The 15,646-nt window shown below is 58.6% G+C and overlaps 1 protein-coding gene across 1 annotated transcript in view; it reads right to left on the reverse strand.

Moving 5' to 3' along the window:
- The window catches only part of RGS12 (regulator of G protein signaling 12), a 94,738-nt gene that overhangs the window by 9,400 nt on the left and 69,692 nt on the right, over window positions 1-15,646 (reverse strand). The window contains 12 exon segments of the mRNA XM_029235959.1: window positions 567-720; window positions 1,066-1,145; window positions 2,560-2,656; window positions 4,525-4,651; window positions 5,089-5,162; window positions 5,526-5,720; window positions 7,611-7,687; window positions 9,475-9,628; window positions 9,980-10,159; window positions 10,915-11,058; window positions 11,773-11,865; window positions 12,311-12,480. Coding sequence (XP_029091792.1) covers window positions 567-720; window positions 1,066-1,145; window positions 2,560-2,656; window positions 4,525-4,651; window positions 5,089-5,162; window positions 5,526-5,720; window positions 7,611-7,687; window positions 9,475-9,628; window positions 9,980-10,159; window positions 10,915-11,058; window positions 11,773-11,865; window positions 12,311-12,480 — 1,545 coding nt within the window.

Here is a 15,646-nt window from a genome sequence, read left to right on the forward strand (position 1 = left end):
TGCCCAGGAAGTGCTCCCTGGGTTACAGCTCAGGGCACAGAACAGCTCCTAGAGCTTCCCTCTGTCACAAGCTTTCAGAAGAAAAGGAAGTCCCCCACGCCTCCTCTCCGTCTCTCATGCCATCCTTCTTCTGTCCTGCAGGCCCAGGGGCGGCTCGGGTGTCCGGCCCCCATGGCCGAACGCACAGCCTTTCCTCAGGGCCCCAACAGCAGAGGCCACCGAGGCCCGGGCCCTCCCACCGGCCTCCTCCTGGCGAGGACCCTCAGGGACGTGGACCCTGGTCCCGAGCCCCTCTCTTAGCCGGGACCCGGCTGTGAGGGGGGACAGAGACCTCCTGCTGCAGCCCACACGGGGGCTCCCTGACTCCTAGGGCCCGGCTCTCGGTCTGAAAACTGGGGCTTTAGTAGAGTTACACCAACAGCTGCGGGCAGACACAGGGGCGAGTGCTCAGTGTGACGGGTCACGGCCACCCCAATGTCAGTAACTCAGAGAAGCTTCTAGTGACTGGACTGGAAAACTGACACTGCATTCACGAAAAACGTGGAAGTTTTAAAAAGTACACATACCCTCTGCTTCGTCCAAATTAATTTTCTGATATTTTTTTTTCCCAATCTTTGCAATAGATTCTTCTCTCTTTGAAAGCCGGGGATCCCTAGCATTCTTTCCATTTTCTCCTTTAATTTTAATAGAATTAGACTTGCCTAGTGTTCTTTCCTCTCCCTGCGTCAGAAGGAAAGTCAAAGTTCCACTCACATTTCAGACACATGACAACACAGTTCATCAGTTATATAAAAAGGGTCTTTGAAACACAGATTGCATTGATTTGGACTTCACATGCGTGGCAGAAACATCAATCGCAATGATAAGGATTGCAAAAAGAACAGCACGTAAGGCACACCCACCCACCCAGCGATTCCCAGGCTAGTGGGAGCAGGCACCACAAAGGGACCCTGAGAAGACCCCCCCAACCCAGGGTGCAGGCCCAACCAGGGCAGAGAGCCACTGGGGCCGCGCGCCCCTGAGCTTTGCAGGCAAGGAGCGAGGCGGGGTGAGGAGGGGAATTACCATCGCCGAGTGGTTTCTGGAGCTGGCGTTTACGGCTGCGCTCTGTTTGGTGGGCCCACTTTTCTGCTTATCTGTGGGTACTGAACATAGTGAGACAAGCTTTATAAAACTGCAGTGAATCGCAGACCCGTCTCAACATTTAACACAATCACCAGATCAAAGCTGTACAGAAGCCAAAGGTATCAGAGGCCCCTTATCTACATGCGCGCTCAGGCCTGAGCACCCATGCGGGGTCAAGGGACAGAGGACCAGCCTCCTCCACCCGCCGCGTCTGGGCGAGCTGTGCATGACGGCGACGGGGAGAAGGCTCGCGGCTGACTGTGCCCACGGGGACTCTGTGGTCCCGTGGTGAGCGAAAGTGCCTCTCGGGTACTATTTGGCACGAATGTCTTTAGAAAGTACGAGAGTCTCACATTTATTATGTATCTTCAAATACGGCCATTGCCCCAAGTCAGGGCTGCAGGCTGGCCCCCGCTGGCCCTTGTGGTCCACAGACCACTTCCCTGGCCCAGGATGGGCTGGCGGAGTCCCAGCCCTCCTGCCTGTGAGCAGCGTCCCAAACACACTGCACGCACCTGCCCGCAGCTGTGCCTTCAGACTCACCTGCGCACAAGCAGGCCGGGAGGTCCGACCTTATCAGACCCTGGAGGGAGGTGCTGAGCACCCATGCCCCGCTCAGGCCGCTCGGCCCCTGAGGCCGGTTACCGTGCGGGAGAAGCGCACACAGCGTCCTCTAGAACCCAGGTGGGCCCACAGGGGGACAGGAAGCAGGCACGGGAGCCCGAGGGCAGAGGGGCGACCACAGCCCGGGTCACCCTTGGGGATGGAGACGAGTGATGGGTAGCCCCTTTCAGAGCTGAGCCAGCCCGGGGAAGGGAAGGGCGGCTCCTGACATGGCCACCTCCCTGCCCTGTTCAGTAGGCTCTCTCCAGGAGGCACGCCCCCGCTGCCCCCACCTGGGAGTGCAGGTCCCCGTCCCCAGGGCAGGGCTGCGGGGCTGAGGCAGCATATGGGAAAGGGCCCTGTAAACCGCTGGTTCCTTGTGCACTAGGCACAGGGGGCCCCAGCCCCCGACCTCAGCCGCTGCTGGGCCGACATGGGGCAGCGACGCCCCAGGGTCCCGGGTCCCTGTGCAGAGGGATGGGGAGGCCTCCCAGGAAGAGAGCACTTTCCAGGGCATGCTGGACCCTCGGAGCGACCGCAGGGCGTTCGCAGGACCTGCGCCCCTTCTTATGGCAGAGAAGACGTGCGTGGGTCCCAGCCAGAGGCCCTCGTGCTCCCGGTCCCAGGGCCTCCTGCCCGCAGACAGACGCCCAGCCACGGCTGGACTCGGACATGGCAGGGGGTCGCCGGGCCCCGTGAGACCCTAAACCCAAGTGAGGCCATCTGCAGTGTCACTCTGAGATCACGGGGCAGCAGGGCCGGGAGCTTTCGGGGGGCCGAGCCCAGGGACCCAGGAGGCCGGAAGGACCAGGGCAGCGTCACCCTGCTCACCTTTCCCTCGGGAGGGCTCCTTCTCCTCCAAGATGACCCGCTGTCCGTCCAGACTCGAGATGGGGGCTCCGAGGTCCAGGGGCTCCTTCTCTCCACTCTAGAGGCAGAGATGGTGCAATGAGCGGCTCACCCAGGCTAGAGCTTTCCGGAACAACTGCGTGTGGCGCATCGGCCAGCAGGACCATCCCAGGCTTGATGGAGTCACGCGCCAGGTGACCCCAGGTCCTGTCACCTCGGCAGGGCCAGCCGCAGACGCCTGACACGCAACAACCAGGATCCCAAGCGCCAGCAGGCCTGCCCGGAACGCAGGCGCCGGGAGGAGCCCGCGGGACGGGGCCGTCACCCAAGTGATGGCTGCTGGCAGCACTGGGCCGAGTCGAGGCCCCGGGGCTGGAGGAGCGCTTGGTGGGAGCCGGTACCACCTGCGTCCACAAGTTGGGTGCTTTTAGGCGCTAAGTCAAGCTGGCCTAAGTCTCAGCGCTACCTCCAACCTGGAGGAGGGGCCTCAAGCCCACCTCACTGGTCCTCAGTGCACTAGGAGGCGCGGGAGTCGGGGGAGATGCCTCCCTGTGGGCGGGAAGCAGGCGCATCTGAGGCCCGGGACCCTGCCCTTCTCTCCTGGGGAGACTATCTTGCTGTTCAGGACCCACATCCTCTGTCGAAGAAAGAATCTGAACTTGTAGCCTGGCTCTTAAATTGCTAAGCGGCCAAACGCCCAGACAGAGCTCTGGCCGAGTGCGGAACGGACCAAGGCTAGCAGGGTCCTGCCTGGCTCACGACTTCGCAGCCCACAGTTCACTAAGGAGGGTCAGCAGGAGGGTCCAAGGAAAGCCACATGCTCACAGCCCATCCACAGGACGCCCCGTACCACCCTCCATGACTCTCCCGGCCCCGAGCCCTGAGACAGCTGGACCACTCTTCCCGGTCAGGCCTCAGCAGCCCAGGGGGGAAGGAGCCCCGACCACTGGCCAGCCCTTTGGGACTGAAGCCCCCCAGCGACCCCACGAGCACGCTTCCATGACTCACCCCACTTTACAGATGGGGAAACAGGCACGGGGACTAAGGATCGCTTAGGATCTCAACAGAGTACGAGCAAGGAGGCCACATGGAACCCAGGCCACGTCCCTCTCCATTCGGCATATTCTAGACTTTAGGACGGCACCCCCATCCCCCAGTGAGCTGGGTGGAGGGCTTCGGGTTACCCTCGGGAAGTCTGAAAACAATTTAACTGGTCCTCTTGTTCACGTCAAAGTCTTGAACAATTCTGGAGCCCATTTCAGAGAAAATAAAAATCCTAAAAATACTTGAAATCGTAGCCCTGATAAAGTATAATTTCTAAAGAAAGGAGAACACAGGCCAATGGGTCATAAGTCACCGCATTTCAAAGCAAACGTGTGGAGGTGCGGGACCACCCTCCGGCTGTAGGAACGGGGACTCTGCTCTCATCCCTGCTTCACCCATGCACGGAGGAACCCGACGGCCCGGCTCCGAAACACCAGAGAGAGCTGTCAGACCCACGGCCTATGGGAAGCTGCACGGTGAAGCAGCGGATGCCCGACAGGCTGTTGCAGATCGGGTCACGCACGCCACCGCGTGCCGTCATCCGATCAGATTTGCAAACGGTGGGAGGCTGCAAGGTTTTCATTTCTTTCTCTTCTTGGTTTCCCTGGGCCCAAACCCCCAAATCTCAAATACCAACCCAAATCCCAGAGGGCACGACCAAGGTACGAAGAAGCAGCAAGCATTTCCACCAAAGGGTGGGAAACAGGAGGGCAGCGGCAACGTCCTCCCCAGGGCCTGCTGGGTGGAGAAGCCGCACACAGGCGCTGGGTCGGCCCCACGGCGTCCTCCCGTTTCGCCAGCCACAGCTCGCTTCGCGGACAACGGGGGCAGGCTGGGCCCCAGCAGGCAGCGCTGAGCTTGCGGGCGGCTCGGGGGCCCAGGGGCCCCATGTCGCTCACTCACCAGCCGGGCCACCAGCTCACTCAGGCGCAGGCCGTACTTGGCCGCCACGGGCCGCAGCACCTCCGCGACTGGCTTGCTGGGCTTGGCCTTGAGTCCCACAGACCGGTTAATCGGCACCAGATCCAGCCTGGTTGGAGGGGGAGAAACAGGAGCACGTTTGCCACAAACACGTGGCAACTGTCATGTGGACGTTCCGTCTCAAAAGCAGAGCAGCATGGCACCCACGGGCATCACCAAGGCAGCCCCAGGTTCTGCACGAGAAGAGAGCCCACAGGGGGCTTCTTTAGGGTCTCGTGGGGCTGAGCCAGGACTGTCACACCCGACAAGGAGCGGCCCCTCCCCACGGGTCGACCCTGCCCCGGGTGTAGCCCTGCCGTGGTCGCCGGCAGGCGGGGAGCATGACCCTCTGGCCCCCGGGGTGCCTGGGGCCACGTGCGGCTGCCCCTCTGAGCTCACAGTGGGGGTGCCGGCACCCCCAGTAGAGCGGAGGCCAGTGGGGCAAGTGGTCAGAAACAGCCTGTGGCTCTGGAAACCTCATGAAAATGGCAATTGCATTTCTCTTACCGAAATAAAGTGCGTTTTTCTAGGCGCAGGTCCCTAGACTCCAAGATGCTACTGTCCTGGTGCAGCACCAGAGGCTACGGAACACATGAAAGGAAGAGAGATGGGCGTCAGTGGGAGCCAGGGCGCACAGCTGCACGGAGCAAAGTGCAGCTTCAAACGCGGCCCACCATAGCCGGAGAGAAGGCCTCAGCTCTCTGACCAGCTGCTGTGAGCCCGCAAAGGGTTCTGCGCAGCGAGACGGCGCTCTCGGGACCCACCTCCGCCACATGCATGGAGCACAGAGCAGAGTCAGCCGTGAGGCCCAACACAGGCCAAGGCGGCAGGGAACCCGCACGCTCAGGTAAACACACACAGGTTAGCCGGCTCCCCCACCGGCAGGATCTCCCACAGGGCAGACGCCCCCAAAGGAGAAGCCCTCGGTCTCCGCAGCCCTGTACCTTGTCCCCGCCCACCAGGAAGAGGTCCACGGCAGCCCCGTTGATGCCATGTCGCTCGCAGAGCCCGGCCAGGACTTCCTTGATGGAGAGCCCCGCCCTGACGAGCACCACGCAGGCCGTCCCGTCGGGGAGCTGGATGCTGCAGTGCTTGGCGGCCTTGTCCTTCTCGGGCGCCAGGGTCCTGCAGGCCTCTGGCTGGGGGGCAGGGAGACATGGGGACGGGCAAAAGGTCAGGGAAAGTGCAGGGAGGCCCCGGGGAAGGGCCATTGTAGCTTGCACACGCGTGGGGGGCCCAGCAGTGCGGCTCCCTGTGCACACCCAGCTCCACAATGCAGACACGTTCCGATAAAGGCACAGTGCGCTGTGCGCACACAGCCGCGACGTTGTGGGGCTGCTAGTTGACAGAGAGAGCCACCCCCTCTCAACTACAGGCACCGTCCTTGCAGTCCCAGCCTCCAACCTCTGAGTCTAAACTTTTACAAGGGCCATGCTAACTAGCTTTCCTACTAGAATAGGATGGGCCTTCCCACTTTTGTTTTCGGGGGTCCGGTCTTGGCCTCCCTGACCCAGAAGCACGTGGAGTCACCCTGCAGAGCCCACTGAGGCCATCTGGGGACCAGGAGCTGCCTCGCCTATCTCTCAGCCTAGGAGCCGGGGACGGACAAGGCAGGCAGCCTCTGCTGCTTCTGGTCACCTTTCTGGCTCTTTCTGCCCGACCTCACAGGCCCAAGGCCTTTCCGAGAGGAATGGACGGACAGACAGCAGGTGGGCCGGAGGGAAGAGGCTGGGAGAGGGGCCGGGACGGCCAGGCCAAGGCTCAGAGGCAGCGGCACACACCTGAGGGTGTGAGGCCCCTCAGACCCTGGCCCCCAGGTCACGAGGAGCTGGCGGCGTGGGGACGCCGGGTGTGAGGGGCACGGGGGAGTCTCAGCTCCTTCCTCTGCGGGGCTGCCAGGGGGTGCGCCCTGCAGGCAGCCTGCAGCCTGGGGTGCCCTCTGCCCAGAGAACGCCCACCACCTCTGCCCGGCGCGGGGGATGTGGCCCAGCCCACCTGTCCCACTGCCAGGCCCTGAGGCGGGGGACACGCCTGCAGGATGGGGAAGCGAGCCTTCCAGCGCGGCAGCACCTGCGACGTGATGCCTGCGCTGCGGGTGGACTGGGCAGGAGCGGGAGGTGGCCCCTCCCCACTGCGCGGAGCAGGGCTCCCACGTGCTCGGGGCAGGAGCCGGACCGGGGCCAGCCCGCGGCCACGCGCCCCGTGCCAGACCTCTGGGTCCCTGAGTTACAGCACCGCTTCCTGGCTACAGACGGCTCCCCGCATGCCTCCTTCTAATGCCCGACCTGCCCTGGTTGTCACTTCCTTACCACTCTGTCCTCCGAGGGTCTGAAAATCTCTTTCTCCCAAATATTACTTCAGAAAACTAGTTTGCAGGTGGTAGACTGATTGCAAAATGGCCCCAAATATGCCCTTCCCACAGAGGCATGGGCAATAATAAATGTCCTTTGTCTTAAGCCACTGGGTTTTGGGATGCTCGTTCAGGCATCAATGGCTGACTGGTGCGTGGTCCACCCTCACGGCTCTAACTGGTATTGTTATAACTGAAGAAGAATGACATCCACACTCACTACCGCCTGACCGTCTCAAGTGACTAGGAGGCCGGCAACGATAGGGTTTTCCAAAATTGCCATCAGACGACAGCTAAGCAGCTAGCAGGTGAGCCCAGTGCCTCCTCCACCTAACTGGAAACTGGGCCAGACAAGCAACTCAGCGGGGCGTGAGGAGAGAGCGCAGGGCCAGGCAGGACCCGGGCCCCCGGCCCACAGCAGGGGCCGGCGGGGAAGAGCCCTGTCGGCACAGCCCCCAGCGCACAGGCAGAGACACAGGGGTGTCTGAGCTCACGGGACGTGCAGGTGCTGAGACGAAGAGGAGTACCTGCCTGCTCCCGTGGGCGTCCAGAGAAACGTGCCTGAACGGGAACTAAAGGTCTCAGAAATGAACCCAGAGATATTCTTAGAGCTCAAGGGGCGCCCTCCCCATCCATGCAACAGCTCCCTTACGAGGGACACGGCTTTGCGGGGACTCACCAGGTCCAGGCTCCCGGCCGAGGTCATGGAGCCCTGCGACTCCCGGCGGCCCAGGCCTCCGTTGGTGTGCACGGGGTCTGCAGGGACACAGGGACTCAGAACACCCAACGGCACCAGCTTCACGCTTGCTCGCTTAACGCAGAAGCGCAGAAACCCCCCCGAGTGTGGTCACGTCCCCCACAGCCCCACACCTCCTTTAGGCTGAACAGACACGCTCGAAGGACGGGAGCCAGGCTCGGAGGCCCTTCGGCGGCGCAGCCTCGCCCCTGGCACACAGCCGGAGCCGGGAGCCACCGCCCAGGCCCGTGCTCTGCTCTGCTGGCGGCCGTGCAGCCCCCCGGCTCCTGCTGCCTCATCGCAGGTCAAAACGGAAGCAAGTGTAGGGCCTCCCTGCCCTCCATTTAATCTGGAATTGTCATCTCAACACGCGGCTTCACACGCCAGCCGGTTACGGCATCTTTTACCGACGGCTCACGTCCCGTCTTCCTGTAAAGTCCTGAATGAGCTGACAATCGCGCCATCCGATGTCACTGACTAAGCTAACTGCAATCTAAAACTCGCGAGAACTCTGACATAGAAAGGACCTTTAAAAACACAGGGCCTAGGGCCCCGATCATGCCGCTGTGCCGGGGCCTGGGGGTGGAGCAGGGGGCCTGATTACACGGAGGCCCCCAGGCCCCACTGACCCACCTGCCAAAAGCAACCGACTGCCAGGCGAGAGAGTCAGGATGCCTGGGAGCGTCCTGGAGTCAGGACTTAGGGCCTTTCCGGGTGGCTCTCTAAAGACGTGCCAGGTATGGGGACCCCGGTCTCCTGGGGTCCCGCTCGGAGACACAGACCTAGAGAGGCAGGCATTCCCCCATCTCTGGTCCTCGGGGGTCCCTGGCCACACTGACGACACCGCTCCCACCCCCAGCTCCGGCTGCCCTTCCTTGTGGAAGAATAGCTGTACCGGCCACCCCAGGCAGGGCCCTGGAGCCTCAGGGCACTGGCAGAGGCCCACAGCCTCCCTACACTGCCCTCTGCAAAGTGGGCATAAGACCTGCCTGCGGCCGGCTCTGAGCAGGAGATGAACCCTCTAAAGTGCCTGGCACAGCACAGGCACCACCCCCTCAGGTGCTCCAAGCTCCCTCGGTAGGCTGCCCAACCTAAACTTGGGGCCCGGGTCTGGAGCCTGCAGGTTATTTCCCAGAAAATAATCCCTTTCCTGACAGCCTGTGGAGAAGAAAAGGCCGCCAAACCCTCCCGCGCGTGCTTCCCGCGCCCAGTGTGCGCCCCGCCCTTCTCTGCCCCATCCACCCCCTCCCCGCCCAGGCTGCTACCCGCCCACCCACCTCCCTCCCGGGGCGCCCCAGCCCTCGTCCCTGTCCCTCTCACACTGTCTTCTCAGCCACATCCAAGAAAGAAACCAAGGGAGAGAAGATCTAGGATGGCAACCTTTAAAATTTACAATAATAAAATTACAATTTTGAAAATGCTTGGTACCCAAACTATGGTGTCACATTTTCTTGAAGAAATTACAAAAGCTCGTGTACCTCTCTGCACACGGCAGAAAAGCAAGAGGCAGTCTGGGTGGACAGAGGGCAGGACACCTGTATTTTCTGCTTTTCACTTGGTTGTATTTTCCAAATTTTCTACCAAGAGCACCCATTACTGCTCAAGCAAGAAGAGGGTGGTACCCGTCGGGCGCCCTAGCCTGGGGGGTTAGAATGCACCATGCCCCCTCTCAGAGGGCCCTAGAGCCCCCGCTTCCCCAGCCAGGCCGCCCCAAAGGGCCACGTCACAAGCACAGCCCACACGTCCTCATTTGTCCCCGAGAGGGCCTCGCCCCCCCCCCCCCCCCCCCACACGACAAACCACGAACCGCTTGGACGGTCGCCTTGGTCCTTCCTCTTCTGGGACCGCCCGGCGCTCCTGGTCCTTGACCAAGAGAAAAACGCTCCTTTTCGTTTCTTCTCGCTGTCCTCATCTCCCAACTCTTCATTCAGGGACCGTCCTGATTTCGATTTTCCATTCAACTGCCGTCAAACGGAAAACGTCGTTAAAACAGTGTGAAGTTAATTTAATATCACATGAAATGCATGGGGAAGGGAGCTGGAGCAGGTCGCCAAGACACGTGCTCCGCGGGAGGGTCCAGGTCCCTCAAGGCCAGAGGCGCAGCCCCACCAGCCTCTCCAGAAATGGCAGCTGGAGCCCCCCGCCCTGACCAGAGCCTCGGACAAGACGCACGGGAGGTGCGAGTGCTAAGAGGGCCTTGCATTCCCTGCGGGTGAGGGGATAAGCCAACAGGGGCATCAACAGGGGCATCTGCTGTCATCTCTGCAGAACAGCTTTCATCTGGGGGGGGCCAGCGCGGCCGGGACAGGCACCTTCTTTGGCGTGGACGCGTTTGAGTGGTCGGAGCTGACGCTGTGCTTGGAGGTGGGGCTGCTGGGGACCTGCTGCGCGTCGGGCAGTGGGCGGCCCTCCACCTCCGCCAGGATGCACTCTTGGTATAGCGGCGATTTCAGAAAGCGAGTGTAGCTGTCGAACTTCATCAGGTTGAAGATCTGCCGAGGAAACAGCACTGTCCAGTGACACACGGAACCGGACACTTGGCCCTGAAGGTGCGGGGCGGCGCCAGGCCGCACGCGCAGCAGGGCCTGTTCCCAAAGTCCCTCATCGCCCCTAGAGTTGTTGCCCAGGCTCCATTATGTCTGATCACACTTATAACACGCCAGCCCTCGGGGGCCGTGCTTATGATCAGCCAGTTCCAACAACCCACATAAAGCCAGCGTCTGAGCGGCCTCAGGACAGCCAAGGTGCAATCTTGGAGAATCTTTACTTTGTTAAATAAGAATGAAACCAAAGGCAACTGGAAACCTAAAGGAAGTGAGACCTGTCTTGAAAATACCTTCCTCCATTTTCTTAAACCTCATTCATATGACTCAGCAACAGAAGTAATCCCTGGCTAAGGCCAGTGGACATGTGCTCTAAAACACATTAAGTCCAATGCACACTTTTCATCACAGTGACGTCCTAAAACTGAAAAAAATCCAAACGTCCATCGATCTCTATGTATATCACCACCCATGAACCCGTGATGATACACAGATGCATAAGGGAGAGTGTCAACAGTCAGGTACACCGCGGTGGGGACGTCCTGCTCCAGGGCCCTGCTGAACCCTGGCTCTGAGATGGAGCCCAGGGGTTGGAGTTGGGCGGGGTAGGGGTGGGGGTCCCACCAGCACTCTCCTCGCAGTCTGGTGCCTGCGGGGGCTGCTCTCCGGGACCCGAGTCCTCTGCCCGTGCCCCGGGCAGTCACCTGGAGCTGCTGCTCCTTGAACATGTCGGGGTGCGGGGCGCTGAGGATGTCGTCCGCCAGCTGGGCCTGGCTGTCGATGTTGACCGGCATGGTGGCTTTGCTGCTCAGGAACTTACTGAAGATCTCGCGGGCCCTGTAGGAGAGCTGACGGGACAGCGCGTGAGTGGGACATGCAGACCACACACGTGTTTTCTGACACGGGTCCAGGCAATGGAGACACATTTTCTTGGGGCCTAATAAATATTTCTTGCTTGGATAATAACTAAAAGTACCAGCCAGTATGAAACTTTTCGATAAATCAGCTCCTCTCCAAATTTTGTCAAAGCGCAATCTGAATGTTCCAAAGACCAAGGCTGTGCTGCTGCTACGGGGGCATCCGGGTGCGGGCGGCGCGGGTGCTGTCGCGTGGTGTGGTCTCGCCAAAGTGGGAGGGAGGTCCGGGCAGCACGGAGCGTGAGAAGCAGAGAAGAGGCCTCCTCTGAGGGAGGGGCACAGGCTGCCTCAGAGCGGGTCACGCCGCGGGTCAGCACCCACACCAGCGGGGGCTCACCTGCCCCCGCGCAGCCTGCAAGGGGGGGCCGTACGGATGGGCATCCTTAGGATGGCCCAGGATTTTCTCTTAAATCCCCTTCCACACACGGAGTGGCAGCACATGTGCTGAAAGTTTTAGGGCCATTTATGCAAGCTATGTTTAGGCAAAATTAAATATCATATATATTAAGAAACATTCTGAAAAAAATTTTTTTAATCGTGTGAAAATATTTTTACACGGACTTTTCAAACTGCACTATGTGTGAACCTACGCTCAAATCACCCTGCCCTTTAACCACTCCCACTTCCCAGCCGGAAGAAACGTACCTCTTTTTTGTCGTGTGCGGGAACATGATGAAAATATTCACAGGCCTGCCAGAATAAAATGTTTTCTTCACTGAATTCCTTCCTTAGAAAATCCTAAGAAAAACACCATAGATTAACCTTCACACAATCCTTGGAAAAGGGTACCTCAGTAGTGGCGGTGGGACCTCCCTCCTCTTGTGCTCTGTTTCATTATTCCCACTTTATTCTTATTTTCATCTTTCACAGAAACCAGGGGTGCCAAGCGCCTCTCCAGAATTTACCTGGGAGCGAACTTAAAAGCTGCCCTCACTGGGACCACTTGGGCCTTCCCAGCTGTTTCCTTAGAAGCTGAGCAAGCCTTCCTAGTAGCCGGCCTGGCTAGCAGGCAGCTGCTTCCAAGGGCTCACAAGAAGCTCTGATGCCCCTCACAGCAGAGAGAGGCGCCCTCCAGCCCCTGGGCCTGAGCGCCCGGGTTAGAAGCAGGAGGACGAGACGTCTGCCCTGCCCAGCCCTGCCCTGGGGCCAGCTGCAGGAGGTGCCCGCTGCCCATCAGACTCACAGAAAAGTAGCGAACTCCGAGCGGGTCCTGCAGAAGCCGTTCGAAGGACACGGCCCAGCTGGCAACCCTCCGCTCACGCAGGCGCCGGCAGCTCTGCACGCTGGGGAGGCTGGCATTGCTGCTCAGGCTGTGGTTGCTCACGCAGTCCTTCAGGTCGGCGCCGTTCAGCTCTGTGGGGCCAGCACAGACCTCACTCACCTGCGGGCCTGTCCCCCTCCCGCCCACGGGGCCCTCACCATCTGTCTTCTACAGGAGGTGCGTTCAGCCGACACAGTGCGGCGAGTGCCCACACTGTGGCCGCATCGTTCTGGGCACCCTGGGTACTGGGCCGAGTGGGAACGAGGCCGAACCCACCTCCTGAGGCCGCGCACGCGCACACCCGACAAGGATGCTTGTCACAGGTCGCGGCCGCCCTGGCCGCGGGCACAGCAGGGGCTCCAAGTGAGTCCACCTGAGGTCGGGACGGGCCAGGAGCCAGCGCTGGGTGACAGGTGGGCTGAGCAGAGAGAAAGGGGCACCGGTGGGGTTCCCAGGACCCGGAGAAACACGCACTGTCGCTAGGTGCGCCGCAGTGCCCAGGCAGGGAGCTGAGGACCAGGGCACACGGAACCATCTGGAAATGCTCTGCTTAGACCCCGACACACAAAACTTCCCTGCGAGAACAGCTCTCGGTTTTGTGCGTATGTGACTGGAAACCAGCTCCTCAACGCGCGCTGACACACTCAGAGGCAGGCGCACACTCACACACGCTCACACACGCTCACAGGCAGGCACATGCTCACACACGCTCACACACGCACCCTGACACGCTCATAGGCAGGCACACGCTCACACTCTCCTCCTCTCTCTCCTTGGGGCTGGGGTCCTGGAAGACCCCACGTCTTCACGTGTGATTTGTGTCCAGTAACAGGGGCAACAAAGGACTAAACACCACAGACTCCCATCCCCCCAAATTAACCTCTCCTCCCAACACACTTCCCAGTACACGTTCTATTAGAACCAGACAAACTGAGTGTAAAGGTTCACGTGGAAAACCAAACACGAAATGCTGGAAAACTACACAAAACAAAAGCACGGAGGCAGGGCCAGCCCCACCCAATGTTACACACGTCGCACGCCACATCCTGAACGATGCCGCTGCAGAAGCAGACGCGCCACTGGGACAGGACACAGCCGGATCACTCAATACATGCTACAGGGTCAACTGTGACCAGCTGGAGAGTGACCAAGTTGGGGGTCTTGCAATACGCACTAGAATAAACGCCACATGGACCAAAGATTTAAACGTAAACAGTGAAGTCAGAGAAATACTAGAAGAAAGCATGGGACAGTTCTCTGAGATACCTGAGTGAGGGCATCCGGCAGGCTCCCGCCCAGAGCCGTCAGAGACAGACTTGAAGCCTCTGTGTGTGAGAGCAGACGGCTGGTGCCAGAGGCAGTGGGCGGGGTGGGGGGCAATGTGGGTGGAGGGATCAGCGGGTACAAACGTCCAGACATAAGAGAAACAGGTCCTGGGGACGGACGGCACGGCGAGTGTAAGCAACGACACTGCATCGCGCGCATGAAAGGAGCTAAGAGAGGAGACCTTGGAAGTTCTCATCACAAGAAAGAATTCTGCATCTGTGCCCGGTGAGGGAAGTCAGCTAGACTCACTGTGGCAATCATTTCACAATATATACAAATTTTGAAACACTATGTTGTACACCTGAAACTAACAAAATGTTGTACGTCAACTACACCTCAAAAAAATAAAATCAAATCTCTGTAAAAAACACTGTGAGCTAAGGCAAAAGACAAATAAGAAACTATGGGAAATACATGTAACACGCTACACAGCTGAAGGACTAATTTTCTTTATATTTAAGAGCACCTACACATCAATAAAAAAAAAGATCAATAAACCAAAGGAAAGTGGAGGAAGAGTATGATCTGTCACTAAGTAGAGGCTTAAGATGCCCCAGCCCCGGGGACCCCCACACGGAGCCAAAGAGAATGTGAACCGTGAACCAGCGTCCGGGGCAGCATCAGGGGCCGAGCAGAGAAGCTTCCCTGCTACGTTTCATGCTGATAAACAGGGTCATCCTCAAAAGATGAAACAGTCTATTTTAAAAACACTCGGTAAAGTATGAGCACCAAAACATTTTCCTCCAGCTTTTTCCCCTTAAGGCAATAATGGCTGAACTGAGAGTTGAGGGATGAACAGAACTTAACCGACCTCAGGAAAGCGGGAAAAGCCTTCCACAAGGGGACAAGCACGTGCAAAGGCCCTGTGGCAGAATAAACACGGCTCACAGCCCGTGTGGCTGTGAGAGCTGGCAGGCAAGGCCAGTGCGGCCGGGAGGTGGGCACCCAAGCTGTGTGAATTTCACCCTGGAGGACAGCGATAAACAAGGGAATGTCAAGATGGGAGAAAATATTTGCAAACAATGCAACCGACAAGGGCTTAATTTCCAAAATATATAAGCAGCTCATACAACTCAGCAACAGAAAAACAAACAACCCAATCAAAAAACGGGCAGGGCTTCCCTGGTGGCGCAGTGGTTGAGAGTCCGCCTGCCGATGCAGGGGACACGGGTTCGTGCCCCAGTCTGGGAAGATCCCACATGCCGCGGAGCGGCTGGGCCCGTGAGCCATGGCCGCGGATCCTGCGCGTCCGGAGCCTGTGCTCCACAACGGGAGAGGCCACAGCAGTGAGAGGCCCGCGTACCGCAAAAAAACAAACAAACAAAAAACGGGCAGAAGACCTAAATAGACATTTCTCCAAAGAAGAAATACAGATGGCTAATAGGCACATGAAAAGATGCTCAACATCACTAATTATTAGAAAGATGCACTTCAAAACTACAATTAGGTACCATCTCACACTGGTCAGACTAGAAAGTCTACAAACAATAAATGCTAGAGAGGGTGTGGAGAAAAGGAAACCCTCCTACACGGTTGGTGGGAATGTAAGTTGGTGCAGCCACTGTGGAAAACAGTATGGAGGTTCCTCAAAAAACTAAAAATAGAATTACCATATGATCCAGCAATCCCACTCCTGGGCATATATCCAGACAAAACTATAATTCGAAAAGATGCATGCACCCCTATGTTCACAGCAGCACTATTCACAATAGCCAGGACATGGAAACAACCTAAATGTCCATCGACAGATGAATGGATAAAGATGTGGTACATATATACACACTGGAATACTGCTCAGCCATAAGGAAGAGTGAAACCATGCCATTTGCGGTAACATCAACGGACCTAGAGACGATCATACTGAGTGAAGTAAGCCAGACGGAGAGACAAATACCATACGATATCACTTACATGTGGAATCTAAAGTATGAC

The sequence above is a fragment of the Monodon monoceros genome, unplaced genomic scaffold, assembly GCF_005190385.1.
Source record: "Monodon monoceros isolate NGI ecotype Baffin Bay Population unplaced genomic scaffold, NGI_Narwhal_1 Super_Scaffold_20, whole genome shotgun sequence".
In the NCBI taxonomy this organism is placed as follows: Eukaryota; Metazoa; Chordata; class Mammalia; order Artiodactyla; family Monodontidae; genus Monodon; species Monodon monoceros.